This window comes from Aphelocoma coerulescens, chromosome 11 (assembly GCF_041296385.1).
Source record: "Aphelocoma coerulescens isolate FSJ_1873_10779 chromosome 11, UR_Acoe_1.0, whole genome shotgun sequence".
In the NCBI taxonomy this organism is placed as follows: domain Eukaryota; kingdom Metazoa; phylum Chordata; class Aves; order Passeriformes; family Corvidae; genus Aphelocoma; species Aphelocoma coerulescens.
Window position 1 is genome coordinate 15,674,959 of NC_091025.1, and position 22,454 is coordinate 15,697,412.

A 22,454-nucleotide genomic window follows, 5' to 3' on the forward strand; every position below is an offset into this window, starting at 1 on the left:
TACAAAAAAAAAAAAAAAAAAAAACAGACTTCCTCTCACACCTGCCCAACCCACAAACCAAAAGAAACACTCCCCCTCCCTCCAGAAAAAAATAATTCCCAGCATCTGAGACTGATCAAGTACATGAAACAAGAGAGAGGAAAAAAAAAATCCAGTTGAGACAGTCTTGGCGGTGAAGAGAGAAAAGGAAGAAGCTGTCAAAGTTGAGAAGGATGTCAGCACTGGCCCTGATTACAAGGGCCTATACAGTTCCCAGGCCTTTTATCATCCCTGCCATCAAAAACAGACTCTGTGTCACAGATGGATGACTGATGGCTGCCAGTCTGGAGCAGCCTCGCCAAGCCTCCTGGAGGCCCCTGCTGCGATCTGGCCCTCCAGCAACAGGCTTGACCTAGCAGGGAAAGGGCTGCCGGCAGCCAGCCCAGTCCCAGAGACACTCAGAAACAGCACCCTGTTCTGTTCTTCCCCAGAACAATCCAGCGAGAGCTTGGCCAGGGTTTGTTTGTTCAGCTTACAGAAGTTAAATGCAATACTGCTGCTCACCACGCAAAGGCTGTGCATTATTTGAAAATAACACCAGGAAAAAAAAAATTAAAAAAAAAATAAAAGCCTCTTCTTTGTCCACGCTAAATGTATTTTTCTAATCCTGTTTCTAGTTTGCATTTTAACCACAATTTGCACACTCAATTGCTTAGAAAATACATGAGTGAGAAATATAAATTTGGGGGGAAACATACAAATTCATAGGCGAAGCTGAACCATAAAACCAAGTGACCTTTGCAGCATTAAGTATGGTGTGCAACTAATTAAGAACTATGGCCATATTAACATTTTTTGTTACAGAATCAAGGATATCAGCTACACAGCTTAACCCATAGCACATATTTTTTTCATTTCCTCTCTACCAAAATCTGTGTTTGCAAACAATAACGCAAAGCTACTTGTTTAAAAAAAAAAAAAAAAGCAAAAAGCAGAAGGGAAATCACCTTCTGTAGTCTTTTTTCCACTTGGGACCATGCCTGAAAAACTCACTCTCTAGTTACATGCTACCCTTCATACATTTTATATTTCCCATAATTTTGCGCTACAAAGAAGCTTTCCAAGGTACAATTCCATTCCTGTGTTATTTCCTGTGTCCTGGGTTTTGATATAATGTACATATTTGTCTCTGATTTCATGGGATATACAGTGATGTTTATATCTCACTTATAGCCACTCTGAAGACTAGCTTCTTAATGAGCTACATCTTTAATAGCGCACAGAGCCAGGGATATCCGTGCGCACATACAAGACAACCTGCCTGTCAAAATCTTTTCAATATCAAAAATTAATTCATTTACTAAAGTAATGTGCTTTAAAAAAAAAGCTTAGCTCTGACAAAATATAGAAGTGGAAGTTCCGCTCTAAACAAGATTTTTTAAAGAATTTTGCAAAAAGTGTTACAATAAGGTGTTTATATTTTTTCGTATGCTTACCATATTACTTTTATTATGTGTAGCATCAAAGTGATTATAGCAATTACATCTAACAGAATTAATTATAGAACATCCCATCATTTCTAAATACATAATGCATTAGAGGTAAGCCAAAGAAAGAAAACATCTTGGCTGTGGTGACTATTGTTGGAGTATTTTTTTCTTTAAGCATGAAGGTGAAACCAAAGTAGGAAGAAACATACAGAAACGGTGGGGTAACAGCGAAATGTTAACTACAAAAATCTGAATATCAAAGCAGGTACCTTTTTACTAGTGATAGTAACCTGCGCAAAGCTGCGCCAGCACAAATATCCATGTAAAATCCATTAGAGTTTTTAATCACAAAATATGGAAACTAGCCAATTCACCTAACCAATGTGTTAGTACATAAAGACAAGAGTGTATGAGTGAAAGAGTTACAAGCCTTTACGTATGCAAAATAAATTCACTCAAAGCTTCATTAATATTAATTTAAATTCAGAACCCATTTACATTAAATTGTTCATTAAAAATTGCCTATTTTATGCAACATGCATTCCGCAAAGAACACATAAGAAAGTGAAACAGAGGGCTCAATTTAATGATGGAAATATCAAAAGTAAATGAATTTGGATCATTCTAAACGAATAATAAAGCAGCCCTCTGCTCTGTGCCAGTGCGCGAAGTTTGGCGGGAGTTTGGCGGAAGGGCACGGAAACTGCCTGGCTTCCCCCTCGCCAAGGCTTGGCCGCCGCCCTTCCCACCTCCCCACCACCACACAGGCTTGCTAAAACGGGAATTATTTATGGACAGGACCTAAAACCCAGCCCCGTGACAATGCTCACTAATTGTGAGCACACTGGGCTGCCCCAGAACTTGCATTAATTGGCAGCACCGCCAGGCTGAGCTGCCCAACAGCCGCGCCCGGGCGGAAGGGGATGGGAGCTGGAGGTGAGGCAGGCTGGCCATGGAGGCTCCTCACTGGCAAACTCCCACACCAACAAACACAGTCAACTTACGTGATTCCCAACAGCTGCTCCGAATGAAGAAAAGAGAGTCATAATTAATAACATGTGTCCTGACAGAGTTAATTAATAATTTATAATTAAGTCTAAAATACGAACTTAGATTATTCTTGAAGAGTTGCCCCTTTACTGCCCGAAGATGCCAGGTAATGGCATTGGCAAAGAGCTTTCAGATATTTTATGATCCTCTGGTAACTCTTTCCCTACTCTCCCTCTGCCCCCAGGGGAAAAAAACCCTTTGAACATTTTCTGAGAAATATCTTAAAGTTGATGCCTGCAATGAGAAGTGTTTAAATTCTGCAGATTGGCTCTCTGCTGAGATGACCAAAATATCTTTCAGGCGCAAAATCAGGCAAATGCAGTAGGATGAATCTCGCAGTCTCTGAAATTAAGCCCTACTTATTTCAACTCTTTCAGTTCTTTTTATGAAAATGGTAACAAACAATTTCAAGCTCTGACAATGTTCTATTCTGCATTATTGTACTTAAGAAAACTACAATGCAATCTCTCATGGACTACGCTTTAAAACCTTTGAGCCAATTTTCATGCTTTATTTTTTTTTTAATGTTGAAATCAAGAAAAATCAATTGCACAAATTTTTTTCAATCCTCCTGCTTTAGGTTATGACACATACACACACAAAAAAGCAATGCATCCATTGTTTAGTGGGATTTTTAAAATTAATTTAATGTCTAACTGCAAATGCTGGAAACTAGAATTAATCTGTCTGGATAAAAAAAGGCTTACAGACATTTAAATGCATGTATCGGGACACTTTATCAACCTAACATAAAATTGTCATCTTATCTTATTATATGACTATTTTATGCATGTGTCAAAGAATTTGAAAATGAATGCCTGTCTATTCACTCTAATTACAACTGCATATTATCTGTCTGGATGTACCAGTCCATATCATTGTTACCAAATACAATATATTGTATTCACCTTTCATTTTTAACTTAAGGCTGATAAACCACAATTTGGGCGTAACTAAATTGGAAAAAAATTAGCAAACACAGAGAGAAGAAAAAAAAATATCAGACTAAAACACCTGAGGTAGATTGTTTAGTAAATGATGCTGAAGTATTTCATAGATAAGATAACACACGACTGCTCAGCAACTATGTTATTTTTGGTGCTGTATCATAACCATACACACACATACACTCCTACTTGACAATGCAACACTTCAGGCATCTTAATACCTGATCCACTAGCAGCACCTTGAAAACAGGGCTGTGTTAACATCTGACAATCTGTGTTTGGATTCTCTAGGAAACAGTCACGACATTGGATTAAAATATGGATTACTACACCATAAAACCAGCAGTGCCAAGGTTTGCCTAGAAAGATAACACATAGGTTACTTTACGTCCTGGCAAATGATTTCTTTTCATTCACTCTGTACCACCATATGTTTCTGCATAAGCGTGCACATAGCACGCTTAAAAACGTACCCCACACTTCACCCTGAAGGTGATCCTTTCTATACAGTTTCCACTAATCCTGGAAGCAGGGCTGACAAAAAGGACCCACTCTAATCCTGCTAACTCACCCTAGCTTCACTGCATTTCCCATAACCCTGCAGCAGTCACAATTCATTCTAATCACTTTACAAAACAATCTTTAGTAAAAAGAGGAAAAATGCAGACTTGTAAGCCAATTTAAGAAATAACTGCTGATACATCAGTTATTGACTATTTCACTCCTGCTCATGATAGTGCTCAAGGCAAAACCGAGAACAAAATGACAACATCAACCGCACGCAATAAACTGTGGCCCAGGAGAGCACTGAAGCCCTAATTGACAGCTGTCAAGCTAATGGGAGAAATGGCAGCTGATTCTGGAAAATTCTGTTTTCCAGGCGGATATTCAGGGGAATCTATCAAGCCTTTTTATATTTATGCCCCTTTTCCTTTTCTTTTTTTTTTTTTTTTTGCATTGTTCCTTCACACTTTGCTGGGGAAAAAAAAAAAAAAAAAAAAGCAGAGGACAGCCATAACTAATCATTTTGTCAGCTTGCTGCTAGGAAGAATCTCTGCCCAACAGAGAAATATGTGGCAGGTTTGGAGGCAAATAACATACTAAGGGCTGACACTGCAAGTACCTTTATAGGTAGCCTGCTTTATCGCTACATTTACTTTTGGGGTATGTATGTAGTTGCAAGCAATTGCCATAAATTAAAGCGAGCATTCGAGTTGCCGGAGTCAGAGCTGCCTGGAAATCTGGCGGCACAACCTGTGTGCCATCTTGCATCTGTTTGCTGTGGTGCACCCCCAGCCCCGCGCTGGAGGGGCTGAGGGCTGGCACGAGCACTCAAGTCCCTGGAAAGTGGAAGTGCTCCGCACCTCTGAAACATCAATTCCGTGTATTTCAGTGCTCACACTGGCCAGGTGCACCTTCTGAATGTAAGCGCAGAAGTTGGGAAGAGCCTAAAGTGTGCAGCAATCTCTAGGGTTTAAAACATACTATATGAAAAAAAACCCCAAAACATAGGCCCAGGTTTGTTTGGCTTTTTTTTTTTTCCCAGAGGCTTGAAAACTCGGTGCAGTTGTCTGGGTCTTACTGTTCTATTAAGTATTTAAATAAATAAATAAGTAAACTAAATGTGATTCCAGCAAACCACTAGTTCCCAATCCCTCCTCAGAAAATGTGTATACAAAATATGTATTAAGTCATTTCTGTCAGTAGGAAGTACATTCTCTTGATATTTTAAATAGGTTTCTAAAAAATCTGCAAGTCAAAGTTATAGTTTAAGGATATATAATTACTGTTTGCAGGAACAAGACTGGCCTCTATTAATACACTACCTTAGCTTCCCCAGACAGTAGCATCTAACTGGTAAATACCTTCTTCCTCCTGACTTACATGACACAAGTCTTTGGAGCAGCGATTCTGACTATCATCTTGCTTTAACAGGTGAGGAATAAAATTGCAATCCCTGACTCTTCTTCCCAAATTTATCTACAATATTCACCTGAGTCTCAAAGCAAACAAAGTGAAATTATCATTTTTACAGATTCTTGATTCTCAGAGACAGCTTTAGTCTTCCACAGTGTGGTGTTAACACTTGGGCTAGACATAAAGAATTTGTGCACCTGTCTGTTATGTCTGCGAGCTCTGTGCTGCTGAGAGTTCTTTGTTGTTGTTATTCTACTCCAGACCATTAAAAGGGCCCTAATTCCTATGACATGATTATCCAGGTACCAAAGCCCATTTGTCACCTGCAGCAGAAAATTGAGTTAATGCACAACTAAAGGCAACCAGGACTGTGTAATATCAACTTGATTACATCAAACTAGCTGCAAACCTAATTCTGCTGGATGACACTGCGTGGAGCTTGTCATCTCCAATCATTAAAGCTGTCAGGAATCCATCAGGTTTACAGCTAATTAGGTGAACACTAATGAAGCTGGCAAAACAACTTTTCTTTTTTTATGGCTGAGCGGACCTTTCAGTTTGGAGAAAAAAAATTCTCGAGTATTCTCAAGGTTGCTGGGGACTGGATTTCCTGAGTTACCAATCAGCAGACATCTTTAATTCTCCCCCCACCACCACCTTTTTTCTCTCTCAGTACCAAGCAATCAATTTGTCATCACTCTCAGTATGCCACAAAAGCAGTCATGAACCTTATAACTCGCAGCTCTCAAGCCAAAAAGGGGGAAAAAAAAAGTAAGTTTCTTCTGTCTTAAAATAAAACGCCTCATACAGCTCACTTATTTATCTTCATGCACTTATCAACAGCATAAATGTTCTTGTTTTTTCACTCTTGTCAAATAAGTAGCCCTTCAGTCATTCTACATCCCCCATATCCATTAGGCAGAGGCATTTTGATAAAGTAAAGCCAAAGCTAGTGTATGGGAAAGAATGAAAGCACTCACTCTGCCAACTTCTGATTGACCATTAAGCTATTGATGAATGTGCCTGTCAGGAGAGAGACAATTAAATCAAATATGAAACAAAGTCGTTTTGACGGGTCATTTTGATAGAGCAAAACCATTCTTCCATCTCCTATTAGTCCTGCAGTCAAGTTTTTGTAATGAATATTTCTTAACTAACCTGTTATTTCTTAGCTGTTTTTTAAGGTGTTAAAAAAAAAAGCCTTTGCTTTTACTGCTGTTAGAAAAAGTAACATTTCCAATGTGACCAATAAAAGCAGCATCTCAGTGGGAAGCAATTATACACAATACTAAATGTTTAATGTGGCTATCAAAAAGCTAAAAGTTTAAAGAGATTACACTTCTGCTAAATATGAAAGATCGCATATAATGGATGGTTCATTGGAGGAAGGAGGGAGAGACAGAGAGTGGTGGAGGGAGAGAAAGGTACCTCAGAATGTGTGTTTAGTGCAGAAACATTTTCTTCCAGCATATGGAGAGCCCAGCTTACAGCAGAGTCGAATGTATCAAACACATGAAAAAGCTAGATTTTGCAGAACTAAATTCACTTCACCAAATAGAATTTCCCAAGTATCAGGAAAAGTTCACCTTTGTCATTTTTCTTGAAAATTGTTATTTGATGGCACAGGCCAGAAAAGCAAAATATTATCATGAAGTTCTTGGCTACGATATTTGTTTGCTAGATGGTATCACTACCGTACTGAGAAACTTTCCAAACTTTCTAGCTGTTTGTATGCGGGGTAAGAGTGCTGGGAAGACTGTTTCCCTATTACAAAAGTACTGGCTGAACGCATGTGGATGCCAAAGAGTAGGAGAAAGGAAACATGGGCATCCTTATCTACAGTTTGTGTCACTCCCCGAGCCCCTTGCTGTTTACTGAATTCAAACCACCCCACTCAGAGAAGTTGTCAAGCAGTGTGGGAGCACTGCCACGCTGCTGAACGCCCGTATTCCAACAAACCCTACACCAGGCTCCAGGACTACCTGCTCCAAGCTGTCCTGAGCACAACCACAGCCACGCTGCCTCTGGAAAACTTCCACACCGGCCCCTCGGGGCTGCTGCACCCCGGCACCCCAAGGCTGTCCCTCACCAGAGCCTGTCCTGTGCCTCCCCCGGTGCCAGCCCGGCCCTGGCAGCCCTGGGCCACCGGTGGCACCGCTCGCCAGGAGCCCCTCAAGTTGCGCTAACAGAGAGTTGACAGGCCACGTGTGACGTCACCGAGTCTGGCGTTACCATGGCAAGTGATTTATTGATGTTTATCGGGAATGAATAGATCAAAGGCTGCCAGATGACAGGCGATCAATCAGACATCAAATCAAGGATGGCAACAGGCCAAGGAAACCTTTTCCAGCCCACATATCCCCAACTAAGGATTACTGTAAAATTATGTGGGGCTTTTCTTCTACTGTTTTCTTTTCAATTTGGCTTTTCCAAAAAATACTGCTTAAGTTTAACAGGAGTTGACATTTCTGGCAAAAGGAAAACAAGCCAAACAAACAAAAAACCTCACCAGCACAAAGCCTCGAAAAGTAATTCTAAAAATGAAAAAAAAAAACCGGTGGAAATTGTAAAGGCACTATCAGAAACATGCACCAGTCACTTGACAATACACAGACCCTTTTTCTTTTTTTTTTTTTTCCCTCTTGCTTTACTTTGCAGCTTCTCCTCTGGACTCATAAATAAGAAATCAATAGGATTAACAGAAGAGGCTACCAAAGAAAGTGATCAACTAGGTGGGTCTGTCTGTCTGGCAGAGACATCTCCAGTTCAGTACAAGGGCAGAAGAGAAAAACGTAAAAGTTGGGCAAAGGAACCAGTTCTGGGCTTGGATCTTCAACTAACACTGCAGACCCTCCAAATTACTTTGTCCCTGCCACTTCATTCACAGCATGCGATGTATTTATACATACCCTCTCTCTTTTTTAATAGGAAAAAAAATTAAATAAAAAGAGTATTTTCCCTGGCTTTCACAAACCATTTGCCTGTGAGGGAACGGGATGTAGAAGAACGAAGACTACGAGGGAGAGAAGCAAAGTAGGTGCCAAAGTACAGGCTGGAAGTAACCAAAATTCGCCTCCTTGCTTCCCCCAGCCCGGGAGTGACACCGACCATACGAGCCCGAGCAGTGTGTGCCCGCACACACCCGCCTGCCCCTCGCACAGGGTTACCCCCAGAACCGAGCCGGGCGATGGCAGAGTTCGGAATAAATCAAAGTGGGCACCAAAAGTGGGGAACGGGCTTTCATGCGCCCCCACCCCAAAGAAAAAAATAAATAAAATCCCCCCGAAGCCCCCCAACCCAGGCGCTGTGCCTCCAGCCCGGGAGTTGCTCGGCAAAGCCCTCGGCAGCGGCGGGCAGCGGGGCAGGAGCGGGGCGCGGAGCGGCGGCCGAGCCCGCCGGGAGCCGGTTATGAAAGAGAACGGAGGGAAGCGAGAGGAGAAGCCAGCGGCCGCGGAGGGAAGGGAAGGGAAGGCAGGGAAGGAAGGGAAGCGGCTCTCGTACCTGCTGCGCGCCGGGGCGCTTGCTGCTTCCTCCTCGGCATGCTGGGCTCCTGCGGGCGCCGGCGGGGGGGGGCAGCCGGGGAGCGGGGGTGGGAAGAGTTGCCTCAGCCCCAGAGATCCGGTGAGCTGCTCCAGCCTCGGCGCGAGGGCTGGGTCGGGGATATATTTTTTGTTGCTGTGCATACACGATGCCGAGTAGGAGGAGGAGGCGGCGGCGGCGGAGGAGGCGGCACAGAGGAGAGGACAGCCCTGCTGCTGCTGCTGCTGCTGGCAGAAGAGGGGGGAAGTTTGACAAATCGCCCCGGAGGAAGGAGGAGGGGAAGCCCCCCGAAGAGGTGTGCGGGCGGGAGGGCTGGGGAGAGCCCGCAGTCCCCCCCACCCCGCCCTGCGCCCCCGGTGCCTGGCCGGGCTGGGAGATCACGGCATAAAGACGGGGGATCTCTTGGCCGGAGCCGGCGGAGCCTCAGCCTGCGCTCTCCACTCCCGGCTCGGCGCTGGAGCGGCGGCGGCGGCGGCGGCAACAGGCGAAGCTTGAAGGGAAACGAGATGATCGCGGTGTCACTCAAACTGGTCCGCCGAGGGGGAGCGGGGCACCGCCGCCGCCCGCCCCGGGCCGCGCCTTCACTCAGTGCGCATCGCCCGCCGGACCGGGCACAGGGGCGGGCAGGGGTCTGCCCGGGGCGGCGGCGGGGCGACCCCCTCGCCGCGCCCCCTCCGCCACCCAACTTCGCCCGCCGCCGGCGCCGGTCTCCCGAGCCGCCCGCGGCGGCGGCGGAGGGCTCGCCGGGCACGGACAGGCAGGGCAGCCCGCCGGGCTCCGCGCCGCTCTCCCCGCTCCCCGCCGCAGCCCTTCCCTTTCCGCCCCCGCGCGCACCCGTTCCCCGCCGGAGCTCCCCGCAGCCATCGCCTCCCGCCACGCCGGGGCATGGGACCCCCCCCACCCGTCCCCGTCGCCCCCGCCCTCCCCCCCCCCGGCGAGGAGGGCCCGGCGCCGCCGCTCCATCCCGGCCGCCCCGTGCGGTGACAGCGGCGGCGGCAGCCCCGGCTCCCCGCCGCGCCCCGCACCGCTGCCCGCCCCGGCCGCACTCACCGGCGCGCCGCCCGCCCGCCGGCACATCCAGCCCGCCGGCTCCCACCTGGCTGGCGCCGCGGCCGCCGCGCTCCGCTCCGCGCCTGCGGGCGGGCGGTGTCGGGGCCGCCCCGGCCGGCGGCCGCTACCGGCGGCGCCCCCGCCAGCGGAGCGGCGAGGAGCGGGCAGCGCCCGCGCCCCACGCACCCGGCTCTTCGGGAAGGAGCACTTTTCCCTGGCTTTCCCTGTTTTGGGGGGTTGATTTTTTTTTTTTCCCCCCTCTCTCTCTCTCTCTCTCAGTTGTTTTTTTTTTTTTTTTTTTGTTGTTGTTGGTTTTGTTGGTTGGGTTTTTTTTTAATTTTTTTTTTCCTCGGTCCAAGTTCACTGCCGAGCCACCGCGCTCAGTTCGGCGAGCGCCGGCGGATCGATGTGCTGCGGGTTTGATTGCGCATCCCTGGGCGGCGGGGCCGCGCGGCGCGGGGAGGGCCGGGGCGGCGGTGGGCGCGCGGGGCCCGGGCCGCTCCCGCCCCCGCTCCGCGCCGCCCGCGCCGGGACCCGCGCCGGGAGCAGGGAGGAGAGACAAGGGAACAACAACAACGACCAGGGGAAAAAAAAAAAAAAAAAAAAAAAAAAAGAAAGAAAGAAAAAAAAACAGAAGGAAAGAAAAAACCCAGTAGCTTTTTTTTTTTTTTTTTTTTTAAAGTTCACGGGGAGGAATTAAAAAAAAAAAAAAAAAAAGGCTGAGCTCACTTTTACGGTAAGATCAAAAAAAATCTCCACTCGCCCCCATTCTTCGAGATTTGGGATAATTCCAAATACCTGACTAAGTGCAGATGTTGTTGCGTCTTCACATCCTATAAAGCCGCCGTGCCGCTCTCGGGCTCTCGCTTCCCTTTCAAGTTGCAGGAAATTCAAACACTTTACATGACGGGTGGAGAAGGTTGGGGATATTTTTTTTTTTGATTATTATTGTTATGAGTTGATTTTTTTTAAGCTGATCTTTAGGATGAAAAAAAAATCTCAGTCGCCTAAAGTCCCCGGGAAATTGCTACTGTTGGGGGAAAACGAAACATTTCTTGCAAACAAGAAAATGGTGAGTTGTCAATTGCCGCTTCTGCTGCCAAACTCGCTCAGTTCCATCTCATTGATACTCGCTGGTTGCTCCTCACAGTTACAATATCTGCTCACAGAAGGAGCGATCAGATCTGCTTAAGAGACGACACCGAGACGTCCCCCCCCCTCCCCAAAAAGCCCTGTGTGTGTGAGTGTGTGAGCGTGGGTGAGCCGTGCGGCAGGACGGGGCCGGGCGGCGGGCAGCCCCGGCGGGGCGGGCGGGCGGGCTCGCCGCCGCGGCGGTGCGTGCCGCTAGATCCGCCCTAACATCTGTCCGTCTCACCATTGGCGCATCCATCAGTGTCACCCTGGCTGCACATTGCAACGACAACACATCAGACACTACACAGACCGGGATTCGGTACAAATAACCAACATACTAAACAACTTAACCGGGGAGGAGGGGACCAGCCGCAGCATAAGTATTTACAAATGTTAGACAGCCTCGGGAAGCAGGGCTCGGCTGCGGTTAATAGCTCGTTCATTCTCTCTCCCTCCTCCCCCTTTAAGTAGGAAATAGAAAACCTAAATAATTCACGCCCCCCACCCCCCCGAAGGATGCTGCCGGCCGGGGGCAGGGACAGGGACGGGGGCCGGGGCGCACCCCGCGCTCAGCCCGGCTGCGCTCCCGGCTCCGCGGGGCGATGGCTGCGGCAGGACCGCATCGAGCGCGGAGCCGGCGACAGGCGAACCCCGGGCTTAGGTGCTGCTGGCCGAGCCGGCCCGCGCTGCGCAACATGGAGGATTCCTCCCAGCTCTGGAGCGGGAGAGGCCGAAACAAACTTTGAGATGCTCGGCCGGGAGCTTCGGCAGCCGAGAGCCCCGGGAGCCCTGGCCGGCTCTGTTCCTGCTCGCCGCACGGTCGCTCTGCCACCAGGCGCTGGTAAAGCGCCCTGAAGACTACAGCAAAATTAAAACGACGCGGCGCGTGTAGTCACTGCAGTCCTGTAAAGGCTGTTCTGAAATGTGCGAGAGCCCTCTCCAAAGCCGGGGACGATCCCGGTCCTCCTCAGCTGCTGGCTGCGGGGCATGCCGAGGAACGTGCTGCAGCGACCAATCCCGAATTTTGGGGCGGTTGCAAGTTGCAAGAACTTTGTTCCTTCTACTTCCCTGTCTCTAAATCTGCTCATCTTTCACTGCCTTTGTGTCACGCTTAGCCCGCCTGGGGTATGGATGTCAGCCCCTGCCCGCTGCCGGGCTCGGGCCGGGTGCCCGGCGGGGTGCGAGCCCCTCGGCCCCGGCGCGCCTCCGCGGGTGCGCAGCCTCCTCCCGCGGGTGCGCTCGGTTGCACGTGTGCATGGATTTGTGCGTGTGGGGGCATTTGTGTTTGAACAGGCTCCCAGGCAGAGCTCTGCCTCCCGCAGCACAGCCTGCGCGGAGGATGCTGGCAGGTGGCACCTCAGCAGCTGAACGGTGTCACCAGCACAAACAAACACGCGAGACAGTCCCCGGCCCCGCTGCGTGGGGAGCTCTGTGTAACCAACGGCGCTTACCTGGCTCTGCAAAGGGCGGCCCACACGCGCCGGCAGCGGAGGGTGATGGGCTCGCTCCGGTGCGCCGAGCTGGGGCTGGGAGGGAATGAAATAAGTGAAACTTTCCGTAAACAGTAATTGGAGGAACTTTCTCAGTTCACTTAGGAATAATAATTCTCGTGTTTGAGAGAGAGGGGGGAAGGCAGCAGATACTCGTGCACACCGACACATGCACTGCACTTACACATTCACAACTCTCACTGCCAAAACGCTCAGGAAGTTGTGGAATAATTTGGTTGTTAACTATAGATATATTTTTAAGGAAGAAAAAAAAAATCTATTGAGCTTTCTATCAGACGATTTACAGAGGGAAGTTCAGATTCCTTCATATGTGTCGGCTTCTTTGGGGGTCACAGTCTATTCCAGAGAGCCAGAACACATAATTTTATGAAGTGTAACATTTCCAAACATAACGCAACAAAATCGATGGCTGTACAGACTCCATCCACAAAGACTCAGCACACGAGGCTCAGCCCTAAGCTCGGTCTTCCCGGCAGTTTTAAAACAAGGTACCAATTATTTATAAGTCACAATCAGATAACCATCACTCCTGAACTTTCCACCAGCTGAGAATGTTTTATCTTCCCCAACTGGGCACTGCTTACTGCCTTTCTTTGGTGTATATTTTCACTGCTCATACCATTCCTCTACACCAAAACGCCACCAATTGCCCGAGACACCTCTTTCGTCCCCCGGCCCGAGTGGAGACAGCGGCTGAGCCGATAAAGGACCACTGGAATTAACTTCTAGTTATGGGAACGGCCAGGGAGGATCAGTGAGGAAGTTTAGCAAACTTGGAACAGCTGCGTCTTAGAAGCCAGTGTGTTTTAGCCGAGCTTTAACCTTGTTCTCTCCCGAGCAGCGTGTTGATGTTTCGCCACTTGCTCACTACAAACAAGGCAGGGAGCGGCGTGCGCCGAGGTGCCCGCGTGGCTGCTCTCACTCGCTGTTCGCACCGGTTCACAGCTCTCCGGGGGTCAGTCCTGTGGACCGAACGGCCCCGGCACCGACCGCTCTCCTCTCGCCCCAGCTCCGGCCCAGCTCTACCGGCGCCTCCCCTTCGAGCGGGGCAGATGAGCGGATGGGGACCTGACGGTCCTGGCCAGCCGAGTGCCCCCGGACCCGCGGGAAGGGCCGGGCACCAGCAAGCCGGGGCCTTTGGAGCCGCCGGCTGCAGGGCAGCGCTGCCCGCGGCCCGGGAGCGGCTGTGGGGGGCGGCGGCGCGGCTGGGGCCGGGGGGCGAGCCCCGGTGGCCGGTACGGAGCTGGGGGGGTCTCACCGGGCCCGTGCAGCCCCCGCGGGCACGGGCGGCCCGCCGGAGCCCCACGGAGGCGCCGGCCGGCCCCGGGCGGGGAGAGCGCGGCGGCCCGCGGCCGGTACCGCCCGCACCCCCTGCCCGCGGTGCCAGCGCTGCCCTCTGTGCCAGGGCACAGCCTTCCCTCCTTCCCCGCGCCTCAGCGGCACCCATCGAAATGCGGGAAGTACTTCGGTTTCTCCCGGCGAAGAACAAAGAAGCAGCAGCTTTCATTAAGGCTGGACCAGATGAATACGGATCTGACAAGTTTGTTTAAAAACCCCACTGCCCACGCCCGAAAACGATACTGCGCTTCTGTAAAATACAAAGTGTTGTCAATAACCATTATAGCAGCGATAATGATCTGAGAAGAGAACAAAGACATTTTGTAATATCTACATAACTTTATTAGAGCAAAATTATTTTAAAATGCCTGTGAATTCCCAAACCTCCTGAATACAAATGAATAAAAGTTTTTCTTCGGGCTAAAATCTTTGCTTGAATGTAAATTGTTTGGGTAAGTGAATTTACACAGCAGCAAAGTTTGTTTGTCTTAGTCCAGTAGCTTTGCTTTAACGAACCAGATGTTTTGTCTGTAAATTGTCCAGAGGACTTTTACAGTTCTGACATGTAATAAGCCCCAGAAAATCAGAACTGGAATAGCTGTGTCCCTGCGATTAGGACCAGGCATTTCGGGAAGAGCACGGGGAAAACAGGAAAGTGTAAACACGCTCAATGTCCTCATATTTGGAAACCTAATTTTAAACTGTAAGTAAGCCTGTCCGAATCGATTCGCTTCTGCCTGGAGTTGCCAGCAATTCCCCACCCAACCCCAGATATCAGAAATACATCCCCCCAGGAAGAAGCCCAAGCACAGTGGGGAGCGGTGGGGGCGGTAGGCTTCGGCCGAGGAAGCCGCAGGGCGCGCTGGGGACCGAGCGGGCCGGCCCGGTGCGAGGTCCGCCGCAGGCGCCCCGGAGCGAGCCCCGCAGCCGGGGGTGCCCGGCGGGCGGTGGCGGTGCCCGGCTCCGCGGCGGGTGCTCGCTGGGTCCCCCGGCAGCGCCGGGGGCAGCGCTGGCTCCTCTCCGCGGGGCCCCGCGGCGGTCGGAGAGCACCGCCCGCCCTCCCCTGCCGGGGCCAACAAGTTCCCAGTGACACTCGGGCACCGAGAGCGGCGGCCCGGCCGCAGCTCGGCGGGGTGATGCCGCTGCTGCTGCCCGGAGAGCCGGGCCCCGGCGCGTCCCTGCGGTCAGTGGCGTAGGCTCTGCCTTCCCTCTCGGACGGAGAAGGGATGAGGCCACCGAGCTGTCCTGGCTCCCGCTCGACCCAGTCGGATCTCCCCCGGGCTGAGCCCCGCTCGGCCCGGCCAGCGCCCGCCCCGGCACTCGCCGCGCTCCCAGGGGCTGCGCCCTTTGGAGGTGATGCTGATGTAAAATAAGATCTATCGGCGCGATTCAGTCCTGCTCAGCCATCACTTTTCCCCCTCCTTTGAAAGGACTTGGGGTCCCTGAAGGAACAACCGGCCGCTGCTTTGAAGGAAATAAGCTATACCGTTCAGAGCTACTGTAGCATAATGCATTCACTGGGGCAGTAGGGAAAAACCTTTTAAGAAAAATAGTTACAGATCCTGGAACTCCACCACATGTGACAACAAAGGCTGTTGTCTCAATAGAAGGGATTTTGCTAATTTTACCTACACAAAGTTTTACTGGCTGCAGGCTTTGGGAACGCCTTTGTGGAGCCTGGCAGCGATCCTCAGGGCTGGCTAATTTGAAAGGCATTTGGAGGATCCCGGAGAAGTGGAAGGGATTCCCCACTTATTTCTCGCATCACCTGAAAGTTCCCATCGCACAGCTGACACGGCTGCTCCTCTACTGACCGCTTGTGCCTCAATGCAATCAAGATTTTGTTTTGCTCAGCTATGCTTAAAAAAAAAAAAAAAAGGAAAAAATACTTGAAGTGGGAAGTTGATAAAACTTAAGTCCGAGCAAAATCCTTCTTTTTTTTCTTTCTTTTTTTTTTCTTTCTTTTTTTTTTTTTTCATAGAAACTTCCTTCCCTGGCGGGTTTTTCAGTGTTTGCACACAGCGCTTGCACATGGAAGTTTATCTGTAAGAAGCTGCCCATCTTCCAGTAGCTCACCTTGATCCGGCGACGGGCCCGCTCCGGGCCCCACTGACCGCCAGGGGCAGGGAAACGCTACAGCCGCCCCAAAGCGCGGGCGGAGCTCGGTACCCCGGGGGAACGCGCACCGGGCCTGGGACAACGAGCGGCTCCCGGAGGCGCGGCCGCAGCCCCGGGCCGCCTCCTCCTCCTCCCCCGCGCCCTGACCCCGCAGCGGGGCCGTGCGGGCCGCCAGGACACGGACACAAAACCAGCCCCAGCGAGGCCGTCGGGCCGTAAATCCCGAAGCCCCGAGTGCCCGGCAGATGCTCGGGGGGGCTACACTGAATTCCCCGCACACGGACAGCGCGGGGGATGCGGACCGTGTGCGGGGCCGAACAGCGTGTGCGGCGCCCGGCATCCCCCCTCCCCACCCTCAGCCCTTCGCCGAGAATAATTCATAGAAATAACTGCGATCCTCTGTGCGGGCGCACCAAGCAGGCCCCGAGCCCGGGCGGGCGCAGCCGCCCCGCTGCTGTCCCGCAGCCCGGGGCGGTCCCGGGCACTCGTCCCCTCCCAGGCGGCCCTTGGCGAGCAGCGGCCGCGGCCCCGCCGTGTGCGGGGGCAGCGCGGGGCCGGAGCCGCAGCGCTTTGCTCCCCAGCTGGGCGCTGGGGTTTGCACCGCCCGGGTCAGGTGAGACGTGGAAACTAAGAAAATCTGACCCCACCATTGATTCCCTCTCTTTGTTCTCCTCTGTGCACAATGGAGAGAAAGGAATGTGACTTTAAAATTGCAATTAACCAGCTTTCTGTCACTGAGTATTTATTCCTATCAAATCTTCTTCGAAAAAGCACTTCTAATTGTAAAAGAAATCAGACGATTTAAAATACTGTATATCCTTCTGTAATAGGAGTTGCTTAAATTATGACTGGATGTGCCTAAACAGTCATCTCATAGTTTCCCACTGATTTTGGTCAGGTCCTGAAAGAATGGCGTTTTTTTCTAATGTTTTAAAAGTATTAACTTCCTTTCAAACATTCTTTAACCTTTAATGTTTTGTAACTTGATGAAAAGGTCACTTTGTTCGGAGTGGATGCATCTGCTCCATAATTGTTCTAATATCAGGCAGAGCTCCATCCTAACACTACATTCTTCTATGAGGATTTTTTTTTCCTTAATATACATTGTTAAGGTTACCATGAGTAATTGTTCTGAAGGCAAAGAGCTCCAGACCAAAGGATGCTCACACTTTATTTAATTTCACCAGCTTCAGATGTTTAGGGCTGTATTCAGCAGATGACGTTAGCTGAGCTCTGAGAAGAATAACCTGAACTGTTTCACCTCTTCCCACTTGTGGGGGCCTGAGAAACAGAATAAATATCTGGATTTATAGACTGAGCTGCATAACAAAATAGCACAAAATACTGATTAATACTACTTTGCACTGGCAGCAAGTTTGATCCAAGCATCTCAAAGTACTTTACAAAGGGCTGTGTCAGAAAGCTGAGACACGGGTGGGATAAGACCTACGAGCAGAGTAGAGATCCAGAGACTACTGGACATTCAGTGCCTCAAGACTCAGCCTCGAAAAGTGATAGGGTGGCAGAAGCATTGCTCATCTAATTACAATTTAGACTCCTTGCTGGGAAGGAAACAGAAGCTTTTCAGCACGTGTAAATCAATATTTATCATTAGGAGCAGTAATATTTTGAATCTGCAGATTTAGCCAGTTTTGGTATAGAGAACCTCTGCTTACTGCCATGTAAAAAAGATTAGAAGATGAATGTGCTCGCTGCCACCCATGGGCTGAGAATGCCCATCTGAGGGGCAGCTTGTGGCCCCAGCTCTGTAGCCAAACCTCACTCAGAGCACTGTACCTGCTTTGCAAGAGCAGTGGTGATATCTGGCTGCATAGTGGAGATTGGAGCCAGAACCTTAAATTGATGCAACTAATCCCTCTAAAATACAACAGGATTTTCTAATTCTTACACAATTCAAACATCCAGAGAATATGTTTAATTAAAACTTGGCTATACCTTTTAAGATTTTCTAAAAAACCCAAAGAAATGGGCTAATTATATTGCTTAGTATTCTAATATGCACTTTTTTTTTTTTTTAAACAACACACTTTTCTATACAGGCCAGTCCCTTGAGGACCAGTTCCTCATTTATAAGGAGGTCCCCAATGGGAGTTAAAAAGAGGCTATTTTATAAGAAGAAAATATATTCTGAAAGAGGAGCCATACAAAGATAACCCCGCATCACATATATCAGTATGGAGGCTGGAATATGTATTCCAACGATGCAAATCTTCCCTTGCAATAATTTGCTCGTTAGTGTTAACGAAAGCCCAGATACTGATGTCTCTGTATTTGTTCTTCTATTTTTCATCACACTAGTGCTTTTAACTAATTTTTTTTTTTTTAAATTTGCTTTATTTAATGAATTTAAAGGTCAATCCTCTTCCTTTCCATATGCAAACCCTATTAATAGTAGAGGTTTGATATTAATGGGAGTTAATAGAGTAGATACCCCCTTCACACAAGAAACCCCACAAGAGAACAAAATAATATCCAGATAATTTCAGTAAATGCGTTGCTTTTTTCTCCCCTTTGAATAACCAAATATCAGGGCAACAGTATATTGGAAAGAGGAGTAACAGCCAGAGGAGGGATGAGATGTAAAAGGGCACACAGGGCCTCCCCAGCTTCCAAAGTCAGGGCTGCAGAGAAGGACACAGCCCACAGCAGCTGGAGCTCATCGCCACCTCCTCCTCCTCACTAGCCTCTCACACCTACAGGAGCCAGGCAGGACACAAGGTACCAACACCAAGAAACCCTCCCCCATCCTCCAAAGAGGGAACAGGCAACTTCTGCTCCCTTCAGAGGCCAACAGCCTCCACCTGTGAGACCACAGTGGCTAATCAGAGAAAAACAGGAGCAACTGCGAGTTGATGAGGGAGTGAGTGAGCTATTGCCCCTCCCACCCTGTTTAGCCAGTTTTGGAGTTAACTGTCCGGCCACTGTCTTTCTAGCCATAGTTACTGTTGCAGGACTCAGTGAGGGCTTGATAGTATTTTTTTTAGCTGCTGGTGTTAAATAACAGCACTGATTTGCCTAAGGAGGTGGAGTTGGGGAAAGAGGAATAAACTCATTGCTTTCATCTGCAGTCCCTGTAGCAAAATGCTCCCAGTGCTGCTAATGAGGGAGGAACAACCCACTCTAGCCTAACTTTTGCAATAAAACTATCTGCACTGTTTTTCAAGCAGATGAATCCAGACACCAAACAGCAAAGCATCATTAGTTCAGAGCAGCTTCTTCCTCGTTAAGAAATCAAGAATACCTGGTGCAGCCCCTGGCCTGGCCGGCCCAAGCATGGCTCCTGCAGATCAGCCTGTGTTTAATTAGGGCAGGCTGAAGTAATGTGATTGAAAGATGTGGAGAAAGGGATGAGTCATGTACCACAGAGTGGTGTTAATTTTCCTCTTATCAAAGGGCATTAACCCACTCCCTCTGAACACTAGGGAATCTTGCAAGGAAGCCCATCCTCACTATAGCCTCCTTCCTAGTTGTCACTCCTGAGCTGGAAAAGTTTTCCCAGTATCTTTTCTCAATCTGCAGCTAGTGACGTTAATGTACTGCAGACCCCAACAATATCCTCTCCCAAAACGTGTAAGACCTCAGTTGTTTTAGGGAAACCAATTTTTGTTTCCTTAAATTGAATTTATTTTCCCCACTGCTTATAGCAAAGGGATTTTTTTTTTTTCTTAATCCCGGAAGCTGGTTTTATCATTTGAAAAAGGTTGTGTGTAAGAACTATAAACTGTCCCCAGGAGCTGTGGACAGAGCCCTGCAATGCTCTGGGTCCATCTAATCTTTGAGCTGCAGAGAGACAGTGATACCAAGGACCACAGTCCTGTGGCTCTAAACCACATAGAGCTGCTGCTTCCATGGCTGGATACATTGAACAAGTAATTTTTGCTTTTCTTGGTTCTTGGAATGTTGGAAAGTCCCTCTGAACTAGGCACTGTGGGCACTGACAGCCCTTGTGACACACAGACCCTCCATCTCTCAGAGAGAGTGTTTCTGGCTCTTTGCAGACTAAAGCAGATAGTATCATGTCATATTGGGGCTTACATTAAAGTCACCTTTGCTTTCAGCGCCTTGATGTGGCCATAGATTTGCCAAGGGAAGAGCTGGAGGGCAGGGAGCATGCTGAGATAAAAGGCATCACATTTCTGAGGAAGCCAGGGGCCGTTCATGGGCCTGAGGTTTGGATTTTAGCTGACATGGGCTCCCAACTCCCCTTGGCTGCTTGGCAAACAGGAGAGCACAGACCTGGGTCTCATGTTTGAAGTGCATGACAAAATAAGACTTACACTGCTTATGTTTTGGGAAGGTGAATGCTGATTGCTATAAACATTCTGTTTCCAGCCAAACAGCAAAATTCTGTAATTGTCCAGGTGAGTCACAGGCTGGAAGAGTTTGCATTTTTACAAAACATTAGGTATAAATTACTTCTACGAACGGGAGCCTGGACTCAACAGAACAATGCAGTTGTCTGTTATAGCAAATCTGGCATTCCCAGATTCAAATCTGCTACAGGCATTCTGGAGTTTAATTAATATATTGTTTCATATGTATGAGTATTTCATGGTGGGTTTTTTTTTATTTTCACACACTGCATTTTTAGCTTAAATAAAGTGTGTTCTCTGCATTGTTCTCAAAGCAACTGAATAAATATCACCCAGTCTATCGATGTGGCCTCCTTTCCAGTGAGCAGCACAGCAGTCATGCTTCACAGGAAAGGGGTAACATCCTCCAGTGCAGCTGATAAGAGTAACAATTTACAAAGCAAGAGATCTGTTATGCAGTGAAAGCTTTATTACCATGACTTGATGCTACATCTACAACACATAAGGGTTAATCATTGCAGCAGTTTGCAGCTGGTTTGTGCTCCCAGGGGAGCCATAGCAATAGACTCCTGCGTGTAAGACAAGGTCAGCCTGGCTCTCCCGGGGTCAGCAGGCCACGTGATAGCACAACTCCGAAACTTCGGCTCCGAGCAGACACAGGTGCCAAACCCATTTTGTGGTCTGCTGTAGAGCGCTTCTTGTGGTTTTTGTTCTCCTCAATAAAAACACATACACAGCTCAGTGGTACATAATTGGATGGTGAGTTCTCAGAGCTACCCATCAGCGAGAGTTTTCTGTGGCAGCAGTGGCTTCAGGAGTTTGCCGGGTACATGTAACATTTCACGGGAGACTTATTCTTAGTGGACTGAGGAAACAGAGCAGTCAATGCTGAGTTTAAGGGCCAAATCCTGCATAATTCGTTCGGTCTCATGGTATGAAATGCTCACACGAGTAAAGTGGGCAGAACTGGGCTGTAACATTCTATTAATATTTATCTTCTACTGCTACAAGACACAACAATAATCAAATAAGAAAAACTTTAATCCTCAAATGCAGCTTCAATCTTCAAATTGGTTAGCTTATCAGAAGGGTAATATTTATTTTCAAAGACAGGCTGCTCGGAATGATCAGCTGAAATAGAAATCTGTAAGTTAAAGGATGTAAGTTTATTGGGCAGTGTTGTCTATATTTATAGTTTCTGCTCAACCCATATTTCTGTTTTTATATGCATGTGTCAAAAATTAATATATGGCAAACTTCACCAACAGTTTTAAGAGATCCTAAAATATAATAAAATCAATAAGTGATGTTCTGGCATAAATGTTTCTGTAGCTGAGGGTGGTCAGGTTCAAAGGGCAACATCTGACCATTTCTCTTTCCCACCCTGCTGCGGAGTAAGACCCTCCCCTCAACTTCAAATCACTGGGGAGAGGGTAATTTAAGCTATACTTGATGTACCCTATACATCACTGTCTTCAGGACCAGGTTTAAAATTAAACTCTGATGTACAAAGTTAAACAAAAATGAGATAAAAATTGGCAGGGGTTGAAGAGGGTCAAAGTAGTCAAAACACAAGGTAGACTATTGCTTCTTTTGATTTATGTTATTCTGTGCACGAAAAAAAATAAAATTATAGCTCTTGTGGAGACTTTTTTCATTGAGAATAACGCATTTCTAATTTGTTTTCTATAGACTTACAGGCATTTGCTCTGGGAGTTGGAAGCATTTATTTATTTATTTATTTATTTATTTTGGCAGGGGCAGAATATCCCCAACTGTTGGCAGAATATTCAAATCATCATTAGATGCAACCTTTGCCACTTCGTTCACAACAGCCAAGGGAAGGAGAAGAGTATTTCACCTTCCATTAGTGGCTATCTTAAAATGCACACATTTTGTATTTGTCTAGAGTTTTGATTTCAAGCACCTTTTCTAAGCTACAGTTGTTTGGTAGCAGAAAGAAAGAGTTCAGTGAGTTTTCCTTTCTCATGTTTTACATGAACATAATGCAGCTACCCTCTAGAATTTCAGTACAGGAAAGAGACC

At 48.3% G+C, this 22,454-nt stretch overlaps 1 protein-coding gene across 1 annotated transcript in view; it reads right to left on the minus strand.

Moving 5' to 3' along the window:
- TSHZ3 (teashirt zinc finger homeobox 3) overlaps window positions 1–9,241 on the minus strand; it is a 63,447-nt gene extending 54,206 nt beyond the window's left edge. The window contains exon 1 of the mRNA XM_069026961.1: window positions 8,885–9,241. Within this exon, the coding sequence (XP_068883062.1) occupies window positions 8,885–8,924 (40 nt within the window). The 5' untranslated portion in view covers window positions 8,925–9,241. The remainder of the gene's footprint in view (window positions 1–8,884) is intronic.
- Between the last annotated feature and the right edge of the window lie 13,213 nt (window positions 9,242–22,454).